Source organism: Balearica regulorum, chromosome 5, assembly GCF_011004875.1.
Source record: "Balearica regulorum gibbericeps isolate bBalReg1 chromosome 5, bBalReg1.pri, whole genome shotgun sequence".
NCBI lineage: Eukaryota > Metazoa > Chordata > Aves > Gruiformes > Gruidae > Balearica > Balearica regulorum.
In genome coordinates, this window is record NC_046188.1 from 40996564 (window position 1) to 41017008 (window position 20445).

General features: G+C 37.5%; 1 protein-coding gene across 4 annotated transcripts in view; it reads right to left on the bottom strand.

The window, feature by feature from the left end:
- STARD9 (StAR related lipid transfer domain containing 9) overlaps positions 1–20445 on the bottom strand; it is a 112133-nt gene that overhangs the window by 81341 nt on the left and 10347 nt on the right. For all 4 annotated transcript variants that reach the window (XM_075754381.1, XM_075754383.1, XM_075754380.1 and 1 more), the window contains exons 2-3: positions 15029–15098; positions 12018–12134 (exon numbers count right to left, since the gene is read on the bottom strand). In XM_075754381.1, the coding sequence (XP_075610496.1) occupies positions 12018–12134; positions 15029–15098 (187 nt within the window). The remainder of the gene's footprint in view (positions 1–12017; positions 12135–15028; positions 15099–20445) is intronic.

The window sequence follows — 20445 nt, forward strand, 5'->3', positions numbered from 1 at the left end:
AAATGCACCCAGCCCATATGGCACAGACCAGCCTATGTTCATGCTATCAAGCACTCTCGGCCTCCAAAGCAGGGTGGCCACATGCAAACTGCCAGTCAGGAATGGTCACCATCCCTGCTGGTTCCTGGACAGTGCCTAGAAACTGTTATGAGAAGTACCAGCTATCCCAGCCCAAACAGTACCAGAATGACTCTAACAATTTAGCAGTATGGATGACTGAGCTGCAGTGGTCCGGGAATATTCCCCGGCTTTAAATTGGGCCATTTAATTTATTTGAACAGATACAGCCTCAGTTTGCTACAGAGGAAAAAAGCATCAACTCCAGGTTAATAAAATAAGGAACAAAAGAAGACCTTCTAAATCTCTTTTGCTCTCTCTTTCAACCTATCATGTCAATGGCATTCAGTTGTAGAAAGCTACTTACAGGCATAATAAATGGAATAGAAAGATTACATTCCATATACTGTAATAAGCAATAAATTTATGCAAATTACACGCAGTAGGATGTGAGACAATAAAAGCATTGTGCCGTACTAAGCAGAGTCAAACTCACATAAATGACGTAAAGGAGGATAATGTGAAGAGCTGGAAGCAAATTTCTACAATCCTCTGAAATCTTTATATTTTCAGACTAACGTATCTTAAAGGCATTGACAGTTCTTTTGAGTTTCCACTGAATTTCAGTTTAAGTTAAAAATATCAAAAGCTACTTATGCCCAGGCTTTCAATGATCTCATTCTCCATATATAGGAATCAAGAAGGTTACTCATTTTCTAAACATGAGCTGAAAATTCAGTGTCAATTTCTTGGTTTAGAGTTATAAGACACATTAAAAATAACTAAAAGATACAACAATGTTAACTGTCAAAAAATTAAAAAAGAACAAGTAACAGCCTCAGATTGTTGACTAGAACATTTCTCAATCATTACAGAAATGAGATGATTTTGGGCTTTAAAATGCTAACTACCTCCACCAAACTCTTTCACTTGATTGAAAATTAAAAGTTAAATGGTGGAATATGAGAAAAACTCACTGCTTAATGATAAATTCATATCAACTTTCTCTCTAGATCTGTTACATGATTCTACCTTTTCTTCCTGTTTCAAAGAAGCTACAAGAAATGCTCTTGGTTCTAATAAAAATTAAAAGGAAAACCACAAAAAAAACCCCAACCAACAAAAAAACTCCAAGTAGGTCCCACGTTTTGTTTAGCTAATGAAAAGGTCAGTGAATTCAGAAACTCATACTTTTCAAAGCAGAACTTGGGTTCTACTAGGAAACAGGTTACCACATGCAGCAATTAAAAAAAAAAAAAAAAAGAAATAATTCATTAACTACTCTGGCCATCAATTTCAGTCATTAAGAAGATGCAACTAAGAGCATCAAAATCAGATTGGCAAAAGACCGGCCTTAGAGGAGTGTCACTTATTAGAGCAGCACGATGACTTCATGCATGATGCAGGGTAACCTGAGTTACCCGCCATCGCCATCAGGAATAACATTGCCAATGTACAAGAAGGTCCTGGAGACGATGCTCAAGAGGGAGTGCAGAAGTCCAAAGCCCAAGCATATGGGTCACAACGCCAACAGCTAAAGAAGCACTTTTCTATTCTGCAGATGGAATTTATAGATGCACCTCTCCTGTCCCAAAGGGATATGTGCTTTCAGGGCACTATATAAAGAAGCTCTTTTGATCATACTTCCAAGGCCTCAGGTTACATTTATTGGTCCATGTGGCAAAATTATTATTGTGGTCTTTACTGTGAAGGTCACAGGCAGCTCTGATAGGGCTTACTTCAAAAGACAGGGAATCATTGCTCTGAGAGATTTTTGGCTTTTAAAATCCATCAGGAAACCTCATTCTTCCACAATGACGATAACAAAGTATTAAGCCATGAAGCTTTCAACTTTGCTGTTCTAGCCAAGAAACAGTTTATTTATTCCTAAGTCTATAAGCAGTTACTCAAATCCATTTTCTGATATCATAACAGAACACACTCAGCAAAACCTAACACAAGATAAGACATGTCTCCTTCTGTTGTGTTCTCCTTCAAAGCAATTGGTTCTTTCCTGGATGTTGCTTTGCTGAAGCCCAATTTAAACACACTTGGAAATATATTTTACTAAAATGAACAGATTTGGGCAAAAATTGCAAAACATTTATGGTCTTGAAAAACTTAAGCTACCAAAACAAAAAGCATAAAGCAGTATTGCACCAGTAATTCGAGCTCCTCTTCTTTAGTCATATTCCAAATGAAACAAAATCCTAGAGAGGTGGACAGCTTTTTCAAAATCACATATGAAGTACAAATATAACTTCCACAAAATTATGCCTACTTAAAATTAAATAAATAATCCCCTGCAATTTTGTATCTCTGCTTCTCCAATGCTAACTAGAGAAGGCTCTCCTTATCCACTGATGTCAAGCTACTCACCTCTGTCCATGAAATACTACTAATAAAAAAAAGTATAAATGTAAAGATAATGAGGTAGGTCAAATTAATTAATTCTGGGTTGGATCCTCATAGTTCCTTAGATTAATTTTTCAGACCTGATGTTTTGTATGTAGGTCTGTCACATGGGATGAGGCAGATAGACTATTTATTTTCTATTTCATAAGAAAATCTGCCAACAATACCATAAAGGCACACAGTATTGACGATACAATCCACGTATACACTGTTAAAGACGTGTGTGCAGGAGAGGGATGTCTGAAAATTCAGAATAGAAAACATTTGCAATAACAGTAGGGCAGAAGTTGAGACTGATCTTAAAGTTACTAGATGTAATCTGAAAGCAAGTCAATCCTTACAGGCACCAACAACAAAAAAAAAACAAATCAGGAAAACATTAATTGCCATTCAGCATCTCAGGAATACAACCTAACCAGTAAGGACTGATTCCAATGGTCCATTCCAAAACTTATCAATCAACTATTTCATGTGACAGTGACATAGTCTGGTACAACATACTTAAAAAATACATTTGCCAATCTAAGATACAGAACATCATCTTCCCTGCTTGTCCTGACATTATAACACTGAAGTTATAAAGAGTGAGAACCTATCCATAACAGCATGTACTTCTAAGGGTAAGGAACCCTAAACTGACATTCAGAATTTTGATTTCTATGTGCTGAGGTTACAGTAAATGTTTCTAGACTGAATTAATTTTATTAATCTTCACTTCCTTATGCAATTTAGGAGCACTGCCAACAGAATCTACTTTAGCAGAAAAGCCACAACTGAACAGAGATGTAAATTTCGCTGTTTACATATGAGCTCTCAAGGGCAGACTTTTTGTTGATCAAAAACAAAACAGAAGTGGGAGTCAACATGCAGGTGCTCAGATCCAGCCAAAAGGATGATTCATTCAGTTTGTGTTCAAGGCCACACACGCATCTCTCTGAGGCATATCATCTTTGTTAACAGAAAAATATAAAAGTTAGCTACTAGTGAAGATAAATAAACAAAGCAAGCACAAATCTATAAAAAAGGCAAGGGCTTTTTTCTATAATATAAAGGAACAATTAGTGTTCTTTAATAAACAGTCATACAGGACACATGCCTAATATTTAGGGTTTTTAGGCTTTAGCTACTTACGCATGCAAGTCCAATCTCATGGCTGCAACATGTCAGATACGTGGCACATTTTCAGAAACAAAATGGCTGTGTTGAACTTGATCACAGCTGCTGCAATAAACATATCTCACTACTCAGTGTTAGCACAGTCCTGCCTGACAAAATCTTTCATAAGCTATCTGCCTGCTAAAACAAAAAAATCCCACCCCAAGCCCATAAAATAAAGTCCCCAAACCTGGCCCAGTCTCCTGCTAAAAGTCAGCATCCTTCCATCCAATGACTACAGAACTCACAGACCAATATGATCTTGGAGACTCAGTTGAAGTTCAGACTACTTTTTCAGTAATTTCAGTTCCCAAAACTCCAGTCTAACTAACATTATTCATACAACATGGTGAAGATTGGAGAAAAATCACTCCAGGTTAAAAACTAATCTTGGATCAATCTGCTACCTTGGAAGCACCATGAATATGACCTTCCATTCCGTGTCCAGCCATGCTGTAAAAATACTTTGCAGGTGAACAAGGGAACCTGTTTGCAAAGCAGAAAGAGTAGGGAACAGTCCCCATTTTAGATTAAAAGAAGAAAAAAATATCCCTGCTTCATGAGCACGGAAGAAAGACTGTGGTGTGATTACACAGAGGAATTTAAACTGTGAATGTTCATCTGCAAGTAAGAAAGAACAATCAACATCTGCATACAGCTTATCTGTACAACAATTTTTTTAGAAACACATCTCCATTGCTAAAAGTTCATTTAAAAAAAAAATAATCATCCTTCCAAATAACCATATGCTGTCAAGTTACTTCAGAAAGTTTGCAGGTCATCAAGTTTTTGCTTTTACTTGTCAGACACAGAAAAATCACAAGGTTTATAGAAGTAATGCAGATTAGAAACGTGCAGGTTCACTGCAACATGCACTACAATTGGCAACCCAAAGATCTTGTTATTCTCTTCTTCTTCTAAGTTGCTGAATGACCTTACAGATCCTTTCAGTACTATTTAGTGAATTATACTGCCTGCCTATTGTAGAAAACATGCTTTGTGTATCTCGTAAGCAATGGTCAGTGCCTATCAGGGAAACAGAATAGATGTGTATGAGCACTAGCAGATTGCACAGTTGGAAAAGGTCTCATTTCATTGTGAAACATTTTCTTGATTTCCTTCAACTTGTTACCAATATTCAGCTTTAAACTTTCTTGTATGCTGTTTAGGCTTCATATTTGAAAGTATCTGCATTATAGTTGCATATGAATGTATATGACTATATAATTATTTCTATCAATTGACTCAATGCCTCAGTTATTTAAAACTAATTTTTGTCTCCTCAAAATACAATGTTTTTGATGTTATGCATGGTAAATTGAAAATCAACTCAATTCTTTTTGTCTTCCAATAAAGCTGGCTTTGAAGTGTGCAATTATTCACTATAATTCCTAGAGACATTTTCTGCAAAGAAGTCTTGGTATAGCCAGAAAGAATGGCCTTATTCGATCAGCTGAACACAGCAGCTGTGTTGCTGGCAGAAGACACATAGCATGCACTCATGGTTGTTTCCCTCCCTCCATCATAATCCATTATATACTGATCCAATTATTGCACAAAAAGCCTTTTTCTTATAGCACACTCTCCTTTTCACTTCTGTCTCATTCTGGTTTGGAGAAAAAAAAATGTTGTGGATGGAATGCTTACTGCTTTTCAAATATTTCATGCGAAAATGCCATTTACACCCACAGTCACCGCCACCTCCTCTTTCTCCCTCCTTTTATACCAAGGCAAGGGTGCAGGGGGAAGGAAAGAGGAGGAGAGAACAAATTGAAGGATTTTTTTCAAGATATTTAAATTAGAGCTTTACTATGTTATAATTTTTAGAATTAAGCACATATGCCAGATAACAGATTTTGAATTTGTCTTGAGCATTCACAAGACAATTAAAAACTTGAATCTCACAGGGAATGTACAGAGGCATGGAAGTGTCACAAATTCAGCTTAGAAAGAAAAGGTCTCTCAGTTAAAGTTCTTCAGAAGCATGATTATGTTTGCATTAAAAAAAAAAGGAGGAAGTACAGTGGCTTAGTCTGATGAAGGGTTGAAACGTATGTTGTAAGGTTTCGTTTCCAAACAATACTGTTGTGTAACTTTTCTAAACTTTTTCAATTAACATGCAAAACAAACAAATCCCTCCAAAAACAAAACAAAACCCCTAGTGTCATATTAAGATCTTGCATATTAAAACAGACATAACTGTTTCTTCTTCTATTTGCTTTTTCTGACAGGGAGGTAAGAAAATCATCTGCCCACCTGCCCCTTTCCCCAAGTACTTTTCTTAGCTGAAAGTAATAGAAAACCCAACTACGCTGGGAAGTCAAATGTGATGAAAAACAATTATGGTACTTCTAAAACAAATAAGAAATGGAAAAATCTGTTTACAGGGGTCACGTGTGTTCACTCACATGAGCCATCAATAACCCCCATTTCTGCCTTCAGAGCACAGAATAAAACTCAATCTTCCCAATGAATATATTTATAAACAAAGATAGAAATAATTAGATAATGTGTCTGAATGGAAAGGAGTTCTTCCTATCCACACATTTGCAATGGACAGGCAGGCAAAGAGAACCTGTGTCACTTGTTATAGAATGTTTAGAAATAAACAACCTTTAATTTAATGCACTGTCTTGCTTTTGAACAGTCTTGTAAAACCTTTAATGGTTCAAATGCAGAGTGGAAGAGCACCAAAAAAATAATCACAGTTATTCTTTCACTTACATTAGTAAGCCAGTGCTGAAGAATGGTGGTGTGGGGGGTGTGGGTGAGGTGGTCAAGAAATTAGGAGCAATTACTGACATTTGCAATAAGACTTGTTTTCATACCCTTACTGCTTTCTCACTGTAAAGCCCTTCCAGTTCATTAATACTTTTCACATGTGACACATCACAGTGCAAACTCCACATACAGGGAAATCCATACCAAATCTTGAACGTCTGTACAATCTCATATTTCTTAGATTTACCTCATAGACAGTCATCTTTTTGTTTGGTCATGGCCTTTTTGGTCAAGTGCTTTTATGATTGCATCTTAGATGGTCACAGCATTACTGAAAATGATAATATTCAGAAAGACACTGAAGGAATATTTATACCTGCATAAACCTAATACACTATGCCAAACCAAAATAAAATCCCTATCAAGTCAAGCCCAGAAGTGTGAAATTCCTTGACCATTACAAATATAATTTATTTTATTCTTCTGAAAGCCTGAAGCAAAAATTCTAAAGTCTAAATTATGATTTCCCTTATAAACATTATCATCTCCATTTAGCTGATGCACTGAGGTAAAAAACTAAGCTTGAGATCTACAAAAAGTGTTTCAAGAAAACCCAGAGATTTGGATCCCACTGAAATCAGTGCAAGCTGGGCACTTCAGCCCTTTTCTGGATTTCACTGTCTCTACTATTCAAAACCTATTAGTCATGGGATGTATTCCTCTTATCAAAAGGAACAGATTGCTACATATCAGCCATCTATGGCAACCGCTGTGTGTAAATACCTGCTCGTACATCCTGTGGGTCAGTCTGCCCACCACGGTTACTGTGCATGCACAATAACCGGATGGGTAGGATGGCTGGAGGGAAGCTGAGGACTGAAACTGTAACAACCAGCTACTTAATGCTTGCATGTGTTCCTGTAGCCTTCAGGATACTCTTGTGCAGAATACGCTTAAGATTTTGTTTAACTGTGCTGGCGTTAGATTAAGCTGAATTTTTTTTTTTTCCTCAGTAGGATTTAAATGGGCATTTACTTAAGTTTTGCAACTGTTTCAAACATTTTCCTTTGCTTGGTGGAGCTAAAACAGACTTGAAGAAAGATTCCTTAAGAGCTATTTTGGGTTTTACAAAGGAAACTCAAAAGATTGAAACAGGCTGTTCTACACCAGATAAAAATTTAAATTTACATGTTTGTTTGCAGGACAACTACAAAGGTCTCAAAGCACCTACATATTAAATATCATATTCAACCAGCAGAATGAATCAGCAAGCCTGAATCTGCCTACAATAATAAAAATTATAACCCTAAATCATAGAATGGTTAGGGTTGGAAGGGACCTCAAAGATCATCTAGTTCCAACCCGCCTGCTGCAGGCAGGGACACCTGCAAAATGGAAATATACCATGATTGTCTATTAAAGGATAACCCCATAGTTACACAATGGCCAGAGCATGATGGATTTCCAACATTGTCTTTGGAAAACAATCCTGAACTACACGCAGCTTCCTGAAGACATTTGTGGCAGAAGGCAGCAGGGGGAGAAGGAAGCAATGCTCACTTTTACGCAACATGTTCCCCTTTACTAAAGAAGGTTTGTACCAAACTCACCACCCAAAAAAACCTTAATACAAGAATACAGGGAGACATGGTGAAACTACTTCATCGTATGAGAGTGGTAAAGCCCAAGTGCAGACATTCAGCATTCTCTCTCTGCGAGATTAAACCAATTCTGCAGCAGCACAGCAAAAAATGAACAGTTTGTCTCAAAAATGGCAGGAAAAAGAACATCACCAGAAGCATTGCAATTTCTCGTGGGATTTTTTTGTGGGTTTTTGGTTTTTTTTTTTTTTAATTTGGTTGGGTTTTTGTTTTCTCTTTTGTAATTTTTTTTTTGTAAGAGTATAATTATATCTTGACAGCAATGGTTTGGAAAATCATTCCCTCATTTACAACCATAGAAAAATGCCTGTAACAAATTGCAGAGTTAAGATCAGAAGAACCATGCATGACCTTTTTATCTTAAATGCCTATAATCTTTTAGAATTTTCATTTGTTTCTCATTTCATATTTTGCCCATCAAACATTCTGGAGACCTCCCTTTGGAAAGAATTGCACATCTGTGAAAGCAGATGAAAACCTCAGCTTAATATCAACATGAAGTATTCAACTGCTCAGTGAGAAAACAAAACCACCAGGTCCAATGATCTCAAACTGGCCACCTAAAAACCAGAGGTCACATTGTAAAACATGGCATCCAGCTTATTTGGAAAATGAACATACTTGCGTAGCTGAACTATTTTAAAAATCTTACATTTTAAAAAAAATAATTATATAACTAATAAAGGAAGACTAAGAATTCAAACCGCTAATATTAGACTTCTAAATCAAGCTTATAAATTACATTAGAAACTTGTATAACTTCATATTTCACCACAGTTAGGAAAGAAATAAGGAAAACAGAACTCTGGCTTATAATCTAATTCCTCAAATGCTTTAAATGAGAGAATAATCTTGAATAACAGTCAAAGACTATCCACTTGTACCTGAAACCATCTTCCAAAACCAACCACAATCCAACAAGTTATCTCTGCTAAGCAGCCCATTTCCCACACATCAACAGTGCTAGGTTCTTTTTTCAGTAGTCAAAAATAAATTTGTATTTAATTTAGCAAACTTTCCTCTTTTCAGAGATATGAGGAGGCTTATGTTATTTATATAATGCCAATCAAGAAAGCTTGTATATATCATGAAAAGAGAACTATTTTTTTAAATTCAGCCCTAAAAAATATGTAGACAATAACACTTCTTTAAAATTATTTACATTTTTGACTCTGTGCCAGCTTTTTGAAGGGAAAAGCACTTCCAGTTTCACTGTTATTAAAAAAAAAAAGAGTAAAAGCATATAATCTGTCACATGGGCATTGCATATTTTACTACTTTGGTTCAGTTCCTCTTCAGCGTACTGTATTACAAGGTCTGTTCTCCACAAATTAAAGTGAAAAAATACCTTTTTTTTTTTTTTTTAAATTAAAAAAAGGTAATGGAAGAAATATTAACATGAATGGTTTAGGAAAAAGAAACAAGGTGGGCAACATGCATTCCCATTTTGACAAACAGAAGTAGAATACAGGTGGCAGAGAAAGCATAATTTTTATAAACAGAACAATAAACCTGAACTTTTCATCCCAACATTTGAAAGTACTTACACATATGTGACTTAGTCCTTCCACAAGTACCTGTGAAGTATATGATCAAAATATATAGGGAGTAAAATGCACTGTGTGTAGTCATATCTGGAATGCAAGGGACCAGAACCTTGAAGTGAACCATGTTAACATCTGGAAGAAACTGTAAGAATTATTCAGAGAAACAGATTTGTATCTTTAAAATAATATTTTTACCTAAACATTATGATTTGCAGCCCTCTCACTATTGTTTTAGTGTCACAGAATCCTTAACAAGTGAAGAAACTGTTAGGACTTCATTTTTATATCTCCATCCAGAGGAAAAAGATGGAGAAAAAAAAGAGTTTTCTAAAAGACAACATTCTACAAAAATGAACCTGAATGCAGATATTTTAATCTACGTTTCATCCTCAACCAATACACCAATCATGTATGGTAACAATTGGCAGGACATCTTCAAGGAAAAAATAATCCAAGGTCAGCTTACGAAAGAAAGCTTTTACTGGATGGCAGTGTTACTGAACCTCCTTTGACTGCCGATAACATCATTGCTGTAAGGAAGCTTAGAAACTTAGAGCTCAGCACTGAAGTAATGATTCAAAACATGGAATTAATACAATAAACTTCATTCATACAGTGTAAGGGGGCAGACAAATGTGCAAAAGCATGGTAAGATTGCAGTATTCCAGCAGCCCTCTTCTCAAGGAAATTTAAAGTATGCTTTCCTGGTTCTCCAATCACCAAGACAGGTAAAAAGGCCAAGACATTCACTCATGACTCCAGGCCTTTCAAAGCACCAGTCCATCTTTAAACTTTTCTTAACTCATGAAAGAGTTAAGAAGAGCCTATCAGAGGCTCAAGAACTCAATGGTTACACAAAGCATCACTGGACGTCCTTTGAGCCAGCATCAGGCATAAGTAAGGAAACTATGGCCTATTACTTAATTTTCTATGGCCAGTGGGTTTGTGTTTCCTCTTCAGTGTATTTATTGGATAAAACCGTATTGTAGGATAACACAGACTCACCACAGTGTCTGAAATACCTACTCAACCCCAGCAAGGAAGCTGTACTGTTTATATTGCCTTTTTTACATTCTTTTTCAATTGCATTTGTATTTAATAACAATGAGAACAAAAAATTACACTTTGTAGGCAATATTTATAATTTCCATTTGGCAGCTCTGACAATTTTTCATACCGAATAGAGATAAAGCTGACTTGGCAGACTATATTTATCAACATTTCATCTGCTAAACCATTTCAGCTAGAAAGCTAACCATATTGTCAACAGTACTAAGAAGCAGACTTCAAAGCGTATTATAAGAAACTCTTGAAGAACATAAAATCCAAATAAGCAAGATAACATAAAGAGGGGAAAAAAGCCCAAACCCCAACAGTTCAACATTTAATGATTTGTTATTTGTAATCCCTAAAATGGAAACTTATCTAGTGCTGAGTACTTTAGAAAGACAACTTTCTTTTTTAAACACTAAATACACATTTCAAGTTCCCAAATCTCTTCCACGCTACCACACCACATGGGAAATGTAGCACAATCAAAAGTTATATCTATTGTTCTAGCAATTGCCAAATTTGATGGTTTTTAAAATATTGACTCCCAAAAGTAAAACGATTCTGTGCTCATCACCACCAGAAATCTATATTTCACAGGACTATTTCGGTTTTAAGTGATACTTTCTGTGAAAAACAACACAATTATACAGGCCGGAATTTCAGGAACAGTTGTACTGACAACAGACAGAAATGAAATAAGACAGAATTCTGAAGACAAAAGAGCAGTAAAAACTTATTTTAATGCCAACATATGTGATTGTATGCACACACAGAGAAATCTTTAGATAGCTTTGCTATGCATATTTATTATTTGTAGTAGATTTAATAATTCCATCTTTATTAACAAAAAGTTGCAATTGTATCCTATTTTAATACCAAATCCTTCAACTTAATCAACCAAACCTTGGATCTCCAAACTAGGAGGAATCTCCCTTAGTCATAAGAGATTTCTGATGCTTTAACAAGAAGAAGCGCTCAGAACAATACAAGTAAAAATTACTACTGGTAAAGATGTGATTTCTTCACTATTAATCCTTTCATCAGCCAACATCACCTTGACACTTTTCCTTTCACTTCAGAGCTTTCTCCTTCTAGAATCTGATTCCCCTTGTCCTTTCCAAAATTCTCATTGCTAAGCTAAAGTCTTCAGATCATCACAATTAATGATCACTACCAAAGCTGACAAGATCTAATGAAAATACGCATCAGTTGATGAACAAGGGTATTGCAGTCCTGCTGCTCCTACTTAAGACAAAAAGACTGAGGCATTACAAACAAATAAGAAAAAGACGGAGGCAGAAAAGAAAATGAAATGTCATCTATCCTATGTCTCAATCTCTTCCTGTAGATGTGAATACAAAGGACAAAACAGGACGGGAAAACAGACATGAGGAATAGCATCACTTACCATTTCCTGAGATGCATACTTTGGATCTTCGGGATCAACTGACCAGTAGCAGTAATCAAAGCTGAAGGCCACAGTTCTTTCTCTCGAGTCCCAAGTGCCATTAAGTCTACTGTCAAGCTGACAACACAAAGCAAAAAGACAGAAAGACTGATTTATTTGAAGCTGACAAAAAGTAAGTATTTAAAAACTAACAGGAACTTTATCTATGATCTCTATTGTGGAAAAGGAATGGTGAATAGTTTATCTTCTTTATTCAATTTTCTTTGATACTCAGAGTGAGACATCCATGACAGATCTGCTGAAGGGTTCACTTCCTACAGCTAAGGTCCTCCAGGCTATGTACAACAAATATAATCTAGCAAAATTTCACAACACCTCTATTAGCAGGAAAGCTCTATAGCCCCTTTTGAATATTTTTCTGTCATTTTTTGGTTTCACCAAGAACTACATCACAGAAATCATGCCCAAAGTGAGAAAACAAAACAAATTTTCTCACTGCATGGTTGATAATGGTGGTCTCTTCCTCCTTTTCCCCTTTGCTTTGTCATGGTTGCAAGCTAATGCTTCTGTCACTGGGACTTCACACTACAAACCTAACCTTTACAGGTTAGTAATAATGACAGTGAAGCCTTTTTAGCATAATGGTCAGAAATGGTGACTTAAATATTTAAGGGAATTGTATAAGTTTTTCTGTATAATCTTGCCCAACTGATTTGTAATAAAACAGATAAGCTTACGAACAAGGAACTACATGTTGTTGTTCTACTCAAAGGAGAATAATGGGTCAAAACATTACACAAAATTAACACCATCCACATGTAGTTTTGACCTAGTCGGTAACTCTATTGTAACTTTAACATGTGCAATAACATATGCAGGGAAAAAAAAGGGATTGTTGTAATTCAGTACCTAAACAAACCACTTCACTAATGGCCCCAAAACCGAGGGGTGACAGTGCTGCCTGGCAGATTACTGGATAAAGGGTGCTGTAAGCGCTGAACTCTGCCACTAGCTGTGAGGTTTACAGAGAAAATTATTTTACAGGCCCATCTGACAGGTTTATAGTTTTTTTGGTTTTGTTTTTAAACTAAGAAAGAGCAAAGCGAAAGAGAACAGAAATAATTTTAAATTATCTTTGAAATAAAGAGGTTTCGTGTATTTTAAACTCCACATGATTCTAGAAGTTGTAACATTGAATTAAGTACAACCAAGGTTTCCTTTAGGCACAATTAACATGTTAATGATCCTATTGATCATCTTCAATAATGACATTTTTGTCATGTCACGATTCAGAGATTTTTATGCAATCACCTTTTATTTTCTTAGGTTTCCTGCAGCAATAGGCAGAAAATAGCCTGGAGCACTGCCTTCCTATTGCAACGTACAAAAAGTATAAAAATACCCCTCTGCCCCAGGAAAAGCAGCCCCTGTTCAGAGGTGATCACCCTTCTGGCAAGAAGGGGTTTGTTTTGTAACTACAAAGCACACCTATCCCAGATACAACAATGTGAACATTAGTGTTACATATTAATTTATACACTAACTTGGATTCATCAAAGGCTGTCTAAATTTAGTTTATGCATAAAGCAAACTCAGTCCCTTTACAAACCTCACCAACTATGAAACCTCAAGCAAGAAAACATCCACAAGCCAGCCCTTGCATCTCCACATAACCCTTCTCGGCCTGCTACGAACAGTCTGCCCCACTGCTGTGGTTTCCCCAGTATCCCAAGGCAGCCCACAGCTCCTTTTTAAACAAATAGAATTAAAAAAAAAAAAAAAAATCTTTAGGTCTAACAGAGCTCAGCTGGACGCAATTAGGCAGCTGCATGACTGAGGCCTCCACCTATGGAGGGAAGCTGGCTGGGCCAGCCCGGAGGCCCAGATCCTCACAGCCTTGTCACAGGGGTCAAAGCCCTTGCGAGGACAACCATGGGAACAGATAGCATCGCACCCGGAGGATAAATGTCTCCAAGAGCTTTATCACACCTACAAGGAATTGGGGAAAACTATTTTAGAAAGTAGTGAGTCTCAGACCCTGCAAATACAGCCTGTGAAAAGGAAATATACAGAAAAGAAGCAACACTTTACATCCATGAGACCTCTCACACCACTAGTGTTTCTCCCCTCTTCTTTCTTTAAAAAGACCACTTGTAGTCAATACAAAAATAAGTATAATGGAAACAAGATAAATAGTTCAAATCTTTTAATTCAATATTTGCCACTGCTTCTCTTCAAAACCTAATAAATTCTTTCACTTGAACCAACAATCCAGAATAACTGGGTTGCTTGCAGATATAAAGAAAAAGGAGACAAGAAGCATAAAATGCATCCATCTTCTAGGATCCCCACAGTAATCACAGTTATCCTACAGTTCATTTATTTGCCTTTCAAGCAGAAACACATTTGACAACACAAAATTGATTTGCTCCCATTCTATTAATTTAGTGAAGGACTGTGGCAGCTTTAAGTAGTTCAAGAGTCTAAACCAGAGGGTTGATTCCCATGCATGCCGGCTCCAGAGCTCTCACAGAGGACGACAGCTACATTCAGTTTATTCTTATAGCTCTTGGTCTTTTACCAAGGCCTGAAGCGTAGCTGAACACATGTTGCTCCATTTCATGCAAGTCAGTTGCACTCTGAGTGCAAATACGAGAGGAGGAGAGATGCAGAGAAAGAAATTATCCAGATGTTACTAACAATAAGATAAGCACAAAATCCTAAACAGTTTACTAACAGCTTTGGCAAATACAAAACACAGAAAATACAGCTACATGTTATATCCCCTGTCTAAAAAAAAAAAACCCAACAAAAACCCAACAAAACCCCCACAACCCCAAACCAAAACAACCCCCTCCACACACATTTTTGTGCAATTAGTCTAGAGCTGTGCCAGTTTAAACTTCTCCCTGAATATTTCTATTAGAATGATACAATAGCCAAACAAACATAGAAAAACATCAGGATATGAGAATCCTTACACAAGAAACAGAAGATGATAAAAAGCATACCTTTATATTTCTGACTTTTGCCACTTTGTCATCAACTTCTACAATCACTCTTCCTCCTTCTGCACTCTCTCTGGAAACAGAGCACATTCAAAAATCCATTTAACATATAACGCACAGAAAGATACGTGTCAAATTAATAAACCCCAGAAATTTGTGTTTACTTTAACAAATGGTAAATCAGAAAGAGCTATAAAACAGATACTCATACAACATTCTGTGACAGGAAGGAGCATTTGCAGATCTGCAGCCAGGTATCTCAATAATAAAAGAACAAATCAGGACTGTGGTCATTAAACAGTTTCAAAGTGTTTGTCCTAAATACTTTGTTAGGATTTTATTTCAAATTAAGAGTTGTTGTTTTACATTATGTGTACAAGGAAGTAGAGTGGAGCACCAGTAGACTGGCTGGGCTTTGTGGAGCACAGATCCATGTCACGGACCTTGTGAACCACAAGTGTTGTCAAGTCATACCGTCTGACTTTTACCACATAATGCAAAGCGTTTGTTGTAGTCCTCAAAAAAGTACTCCTTAGCAAACCAAAACTGTCCTGAAATGTAAATGGACAGAATTATTCCACAAGTGCGAAGAACCACACGCTCATATATACTGGCCGTATAAAACTCCCGTTGAACACAACTATGAGTGGCTACTACAGCTAACTTCCCCTTCCAAAGATGAGTCATATTAGAAAAGAATGAAAAAAGCATGTGGTCAAAGCAAAGAAAAAACAAACCCCAAAACCAAAAAAAGCAACCAACACCTTATTTCTGGGACGGCAGCATGATAGCTACCTGAAGTTAAGGATGCTCTTATTTATAGGTGTGTTGATTCAGATCCCTCTCAATAACTATAATGGATTTTTTTAATACATAGCAAGATAGAAATGAGGGAGACAAAGTCAGTGGCCTATCTATCCAACAGCAGAAAATAACTGAACACTTTGGTATTGAGAGGCTAAGAACAGCAAAAAGATGTTTTATCCTTTGTATTTCTTCTATATTTTGCTTTGCACTCTGATACTGACAAATTTTGTAAGCTGCAACTTTACCCGAAACTTTTATTTTGATGAAGCCTAATGCCTCTGTAAAGCTGGAAGAAATTGGTTTAGAAATAAAATCAATTTTGTCCTTAGTGCAGTTTTGTCACACTTTGTTTAAAATCAAGCTGAAGGCACATTGTCATTTGAGATTAACTGTATAAATATCCCCTGATAATCAGCTGGATGGGTATCATCAGGTCAGTTAAAAACTACATAAGACAAGAGTTAGAAAATTCAAACCCAGTTGACCACTGTTCATTCATGGCCCCAGATCTCCTTACATGTGCACAGAAGGATTTACTCCCCCACCAATTACAATCTCCTTTCACTGACAGCTCTAACTTCCAGGCAGCACGTAGCACAACATGGTGTGCCTCTGGGGTCTCTCCTCTCCAGTTCTCAGTTTTTACCCCATGCTTTCTGTACCAAAACAACATTCAAAACAATGCCTTAGCACACTTAATACTTCCACAGAGACAACCACTGTAGCATTTGAGCTTTATAAGCATAGAGAAGTTTTAGACACATTTCTGAGCGTAGGCTGTCCCTGTTTTGCAGATAGAAAATTAATGCTTTACCTTAAAGTCTCTCTGCTTCACTTTATTAATTTTGAGCACCTGCCTTGAGACAGACTGAACTTACTATGTTCTGTAATACACACTTAAACATGGAACTTCGCATATAAAATACAAGCACAGCTCCCAGAGGTTTTAATTAAGTGTGAGTGTTCAATAGTTCAACACAACAGCCACCAGAGCCCTGAGTTAGACCCCAGGAGAAAGAATTTGCATTATATACAGCTGGGTACCAAATGTTGCATTAGGTGCAGCTGAGTACTGAACAGAGGCCACATAAGGCTCCCTAAAGAACAAATGAAGAAGGACAAGTGCCTAAGGATAGAGGCTGTGAGTATCTAAGGTAGAAATTTGCAACTGATGCATTTAATCTGTATATGTGCAATTTCTTAGATGTTTTGAAAAGCAAGTGTTTTCCAACACAAGCAAGTTTGGGGACTTGCATATCCACATACAAACCTTTCCCAGGTGAGCTAATGGGCAAAGCTGACAGTTATCCTCTACAGCAGACCAGATCTAAGAGGAAATGGGACATTTTGACAGAGAATTTCACAGGAATTTGAGAACAGAAGACAGACAAAACTGGAGGGATCCTTTAGGAGGAACCTTGCTTCAGTTACACATACTTTCTCCATTGCCCCAATATGATCTTGGCCCTATCCCACTTCCTAATCCCATGAGCGTTCCCTATTTTTCCATCCTACTATTAACCCTCCGGTCTTATCACCTCAGTTAGAGTTCACCGAGTTCCTATCCTCCTCCCACTATGCACACATCATCTCTTCCAGGTACCTGCTATCTGTTCTCTCTGGCATCTTGTCCACAGGCCCACGTTCAAGTTTGGTGTCTTCAACTGCTCTGCAGATCTGGGCTCCTTTCTCCTACTGCACTGCAGTTGTTTTTAGACTGATCTCTCCGCTCCAAAGGTACATGATCCTACTCGTCAGCTCTTCCAGTCTCTATCCCAAATTTACTTGTACACTCCATAACTGAATCCAAGTTTCTTCCTGGACACCAGCTGGGGTCAGCAAACAGATTATTGCGATTAAATTGCTCTCAGTTCCTATACCTGGGCTTCAATTGTGACTTGGACAATACGGAGCTCAATTTATAAAGGCAGTGCTCAACTGATAAGCTTTTTGGTTTATGGGGCTGGTGCAAGCACAATTTGGTCAACACTAGAAAATACAAGCTCAGATGCACTCAGAGAAAGCAGATCCCTTAAGACTTTTACCTGCTATGTTCTTACAAGTCTTCACTGAGCATGCTGAGCATGTTAGATAGCTTTAGTTGTTTAGGACTTGGGCACAAACAGGTGGATTCAGATGGGGAATTCAGAAAACGCACACTAGATTTCTAATTTAAAATCAAATGGTAAATTCAAATAAAAGGTCACCCTAAATTGCTTTTAAATATTTTAAAATCTAATTTTCCCTTAAACTCATCTTCTGTAGCAACTGAACTGTTCTAGACAAAGCTTAAAAATAATTAAAAATATCTAGCCTGAGGCAGGCATTCATACACGGAAGATTTCTACCCAAATGGTTGAAATCTGGCAAAGCTTTTAATAGTTTTAAATGCTAGGCTATTCTAATTGCAGACATAAGGCAAACTCAACAACAAAGAGTGCTCCCAACCCCACCTATAATAATTACATGAAACTCACTGCCTTTAGTCCCCATGCACTGTACACAACCCTATGAAGGAATAACACTATGCTGTGGGTTCTCATCACCCGATGTTCTCCCAGACCACAGTCATTACTGAACATTCAAGATAAATAAGAAATTCCAAACATAAAACCTTTGAAGTATGAAAATTTGTCATGTATAAAACAATGTATATACTCATATTTATATTAAAATAAATAGAAAAATAGTAACATACAAACAACACAAAATAGAATTATCACACCACCTTTTACCACAGGGTAACACGATTCCTGACTATGCAGACAAAAAGATCTATGCAGCAACCAAGTAACTTTGTTAAGTCTCACACAACAAGAAAGCTACCAGCAAACAGGGACAGAACTAAAGTCTCCCCTTGCTCTGGCTGCAGATTCACAGCAAGCTTTATCTATCTTAACTGCAGGCTGTTGCTGCAAGGGGCAATTTATCTTCTCTGCTCTAACATCCCACATGTGTTCCCTTTTTTCTTGCATCTGACCCAGCAATAACACACCCGTGTGATGACTCAGATCAGCTGTGATCAGAAAACAAACACACCAAAATAAATAATCAAAGTGCCACAGGGCCAGTGAGCCCTTCCAGAGCCCAGTGGTTGCACAGTTGCTAAGCCAAAGCAAGAGAAAGGGCAGGAACCCATGGTGTGGGAATGGAGACCCTCCCTTCTGCAGCAGCTTACAGCCAGAGAGCATTGACCATAAACAAAACTGGACCTGCAGCTGTTCCCAGCTCTTCAAACTGTACGTTCAGCCTCGCTGTAAACATGTGTTTATTTCATCCTTCTTTTAGGTGCAAAACAGATAATTTTGGGGAAAGAAAGCACAGTTTAATATATAAAGCCCAGGACGCAAAGCAGACTCACAGCTGTTCCAGATGTTCTGACCTTAACTCCAGACTGCAAACACTACAAAAGCTCTCTCAGCAAAAACTGTGTTTGCCAGTGCAGTCTCTCCCACATGTGCACCACAGTTTGCATTTCACTGATAGAACAATCCATCATCCTTAGGAATGGGTGCTCTGCTCCACAGGTATGAAAGCTGTATTCCTTGTACCAATAAAATCAATTCCAAAGTACACTAAACACGATTGACTTCTCCTGCTCAGAACTCAGTGATCTTAACACTTAGTTTCCACATCCTCCCTCCTTCCCCACGTCTAGAAAAATTCATGCTATGTTTGGGAAATGTCTCCTCCTAAATTACTTTGTACAGGTAACTTGTTTTCATGCAAAGATAGAGCTGTAGAAAGACCATTTAATGGCACATGTCACAGGAAAGACCTGGATCTTCTCAGACACAGAAAGTTTGAGAGAAATGCAGACCCAGCAGCAGAACAGTGACACAAGCACAGAATTCAGCAGCAGGGCTGTTAACAGGGAACTATGAGAGCGCCCTGACAGAAGCAAAGCTGCTGTGGCAGTCTAAAAAACAGGGGCAGCCCAAAGGAAAATCTCCTCATAACATTTGCTTTTCCTATGACAAACCATTTCTGCAGCCAACATGTAAAGCTCATGCAACCCCAGAGGGACAAGAGACACTCTGCAAGACCTGGAAGAACAGGCCAGTGGAAAAGAATCACAGGAAGATCAAGACACTCAAGAGACATTTCCACAGCTTGCTGCACCTCACTGAGACAAGTTCAGGTACTGAGTACAGAAGTGCAAGTAGGTATACAGAGCTGGTGGAAGCAGTGGGTGGAAAGAAAGGGGCAGTTATTTATTTTAGACTTTATAAAGTCTGCCCCACTTCTCCTCCACTCCCTCAAATAACAGTCAGGCACTTGGAAAACAAAGGAGCTGACTTAAAAGTTGCCTGTTTATTCCGAAAACATGCACATGCAGTAAAGCAGCCTTTAGCAGTAGTCATGTCATACAACAAAACAGCTTCTACAAATGCAGGCAACCAAATGCTCACCAAAGTAATCAAACATACTAAAGCCAACATATACTACTCAAGTACATGAGAAAACTTAAATAATTTTTTAAAGAATTGAGTACGTGTCTACTCATACAAATATACAATATACAAATTTGAAAATAACCCTGCAATGCCATCATTGCACGTGCTTATGCTTTCCTACCAATTCCCATCACCCAAGTTAACTCCAAACCCTAT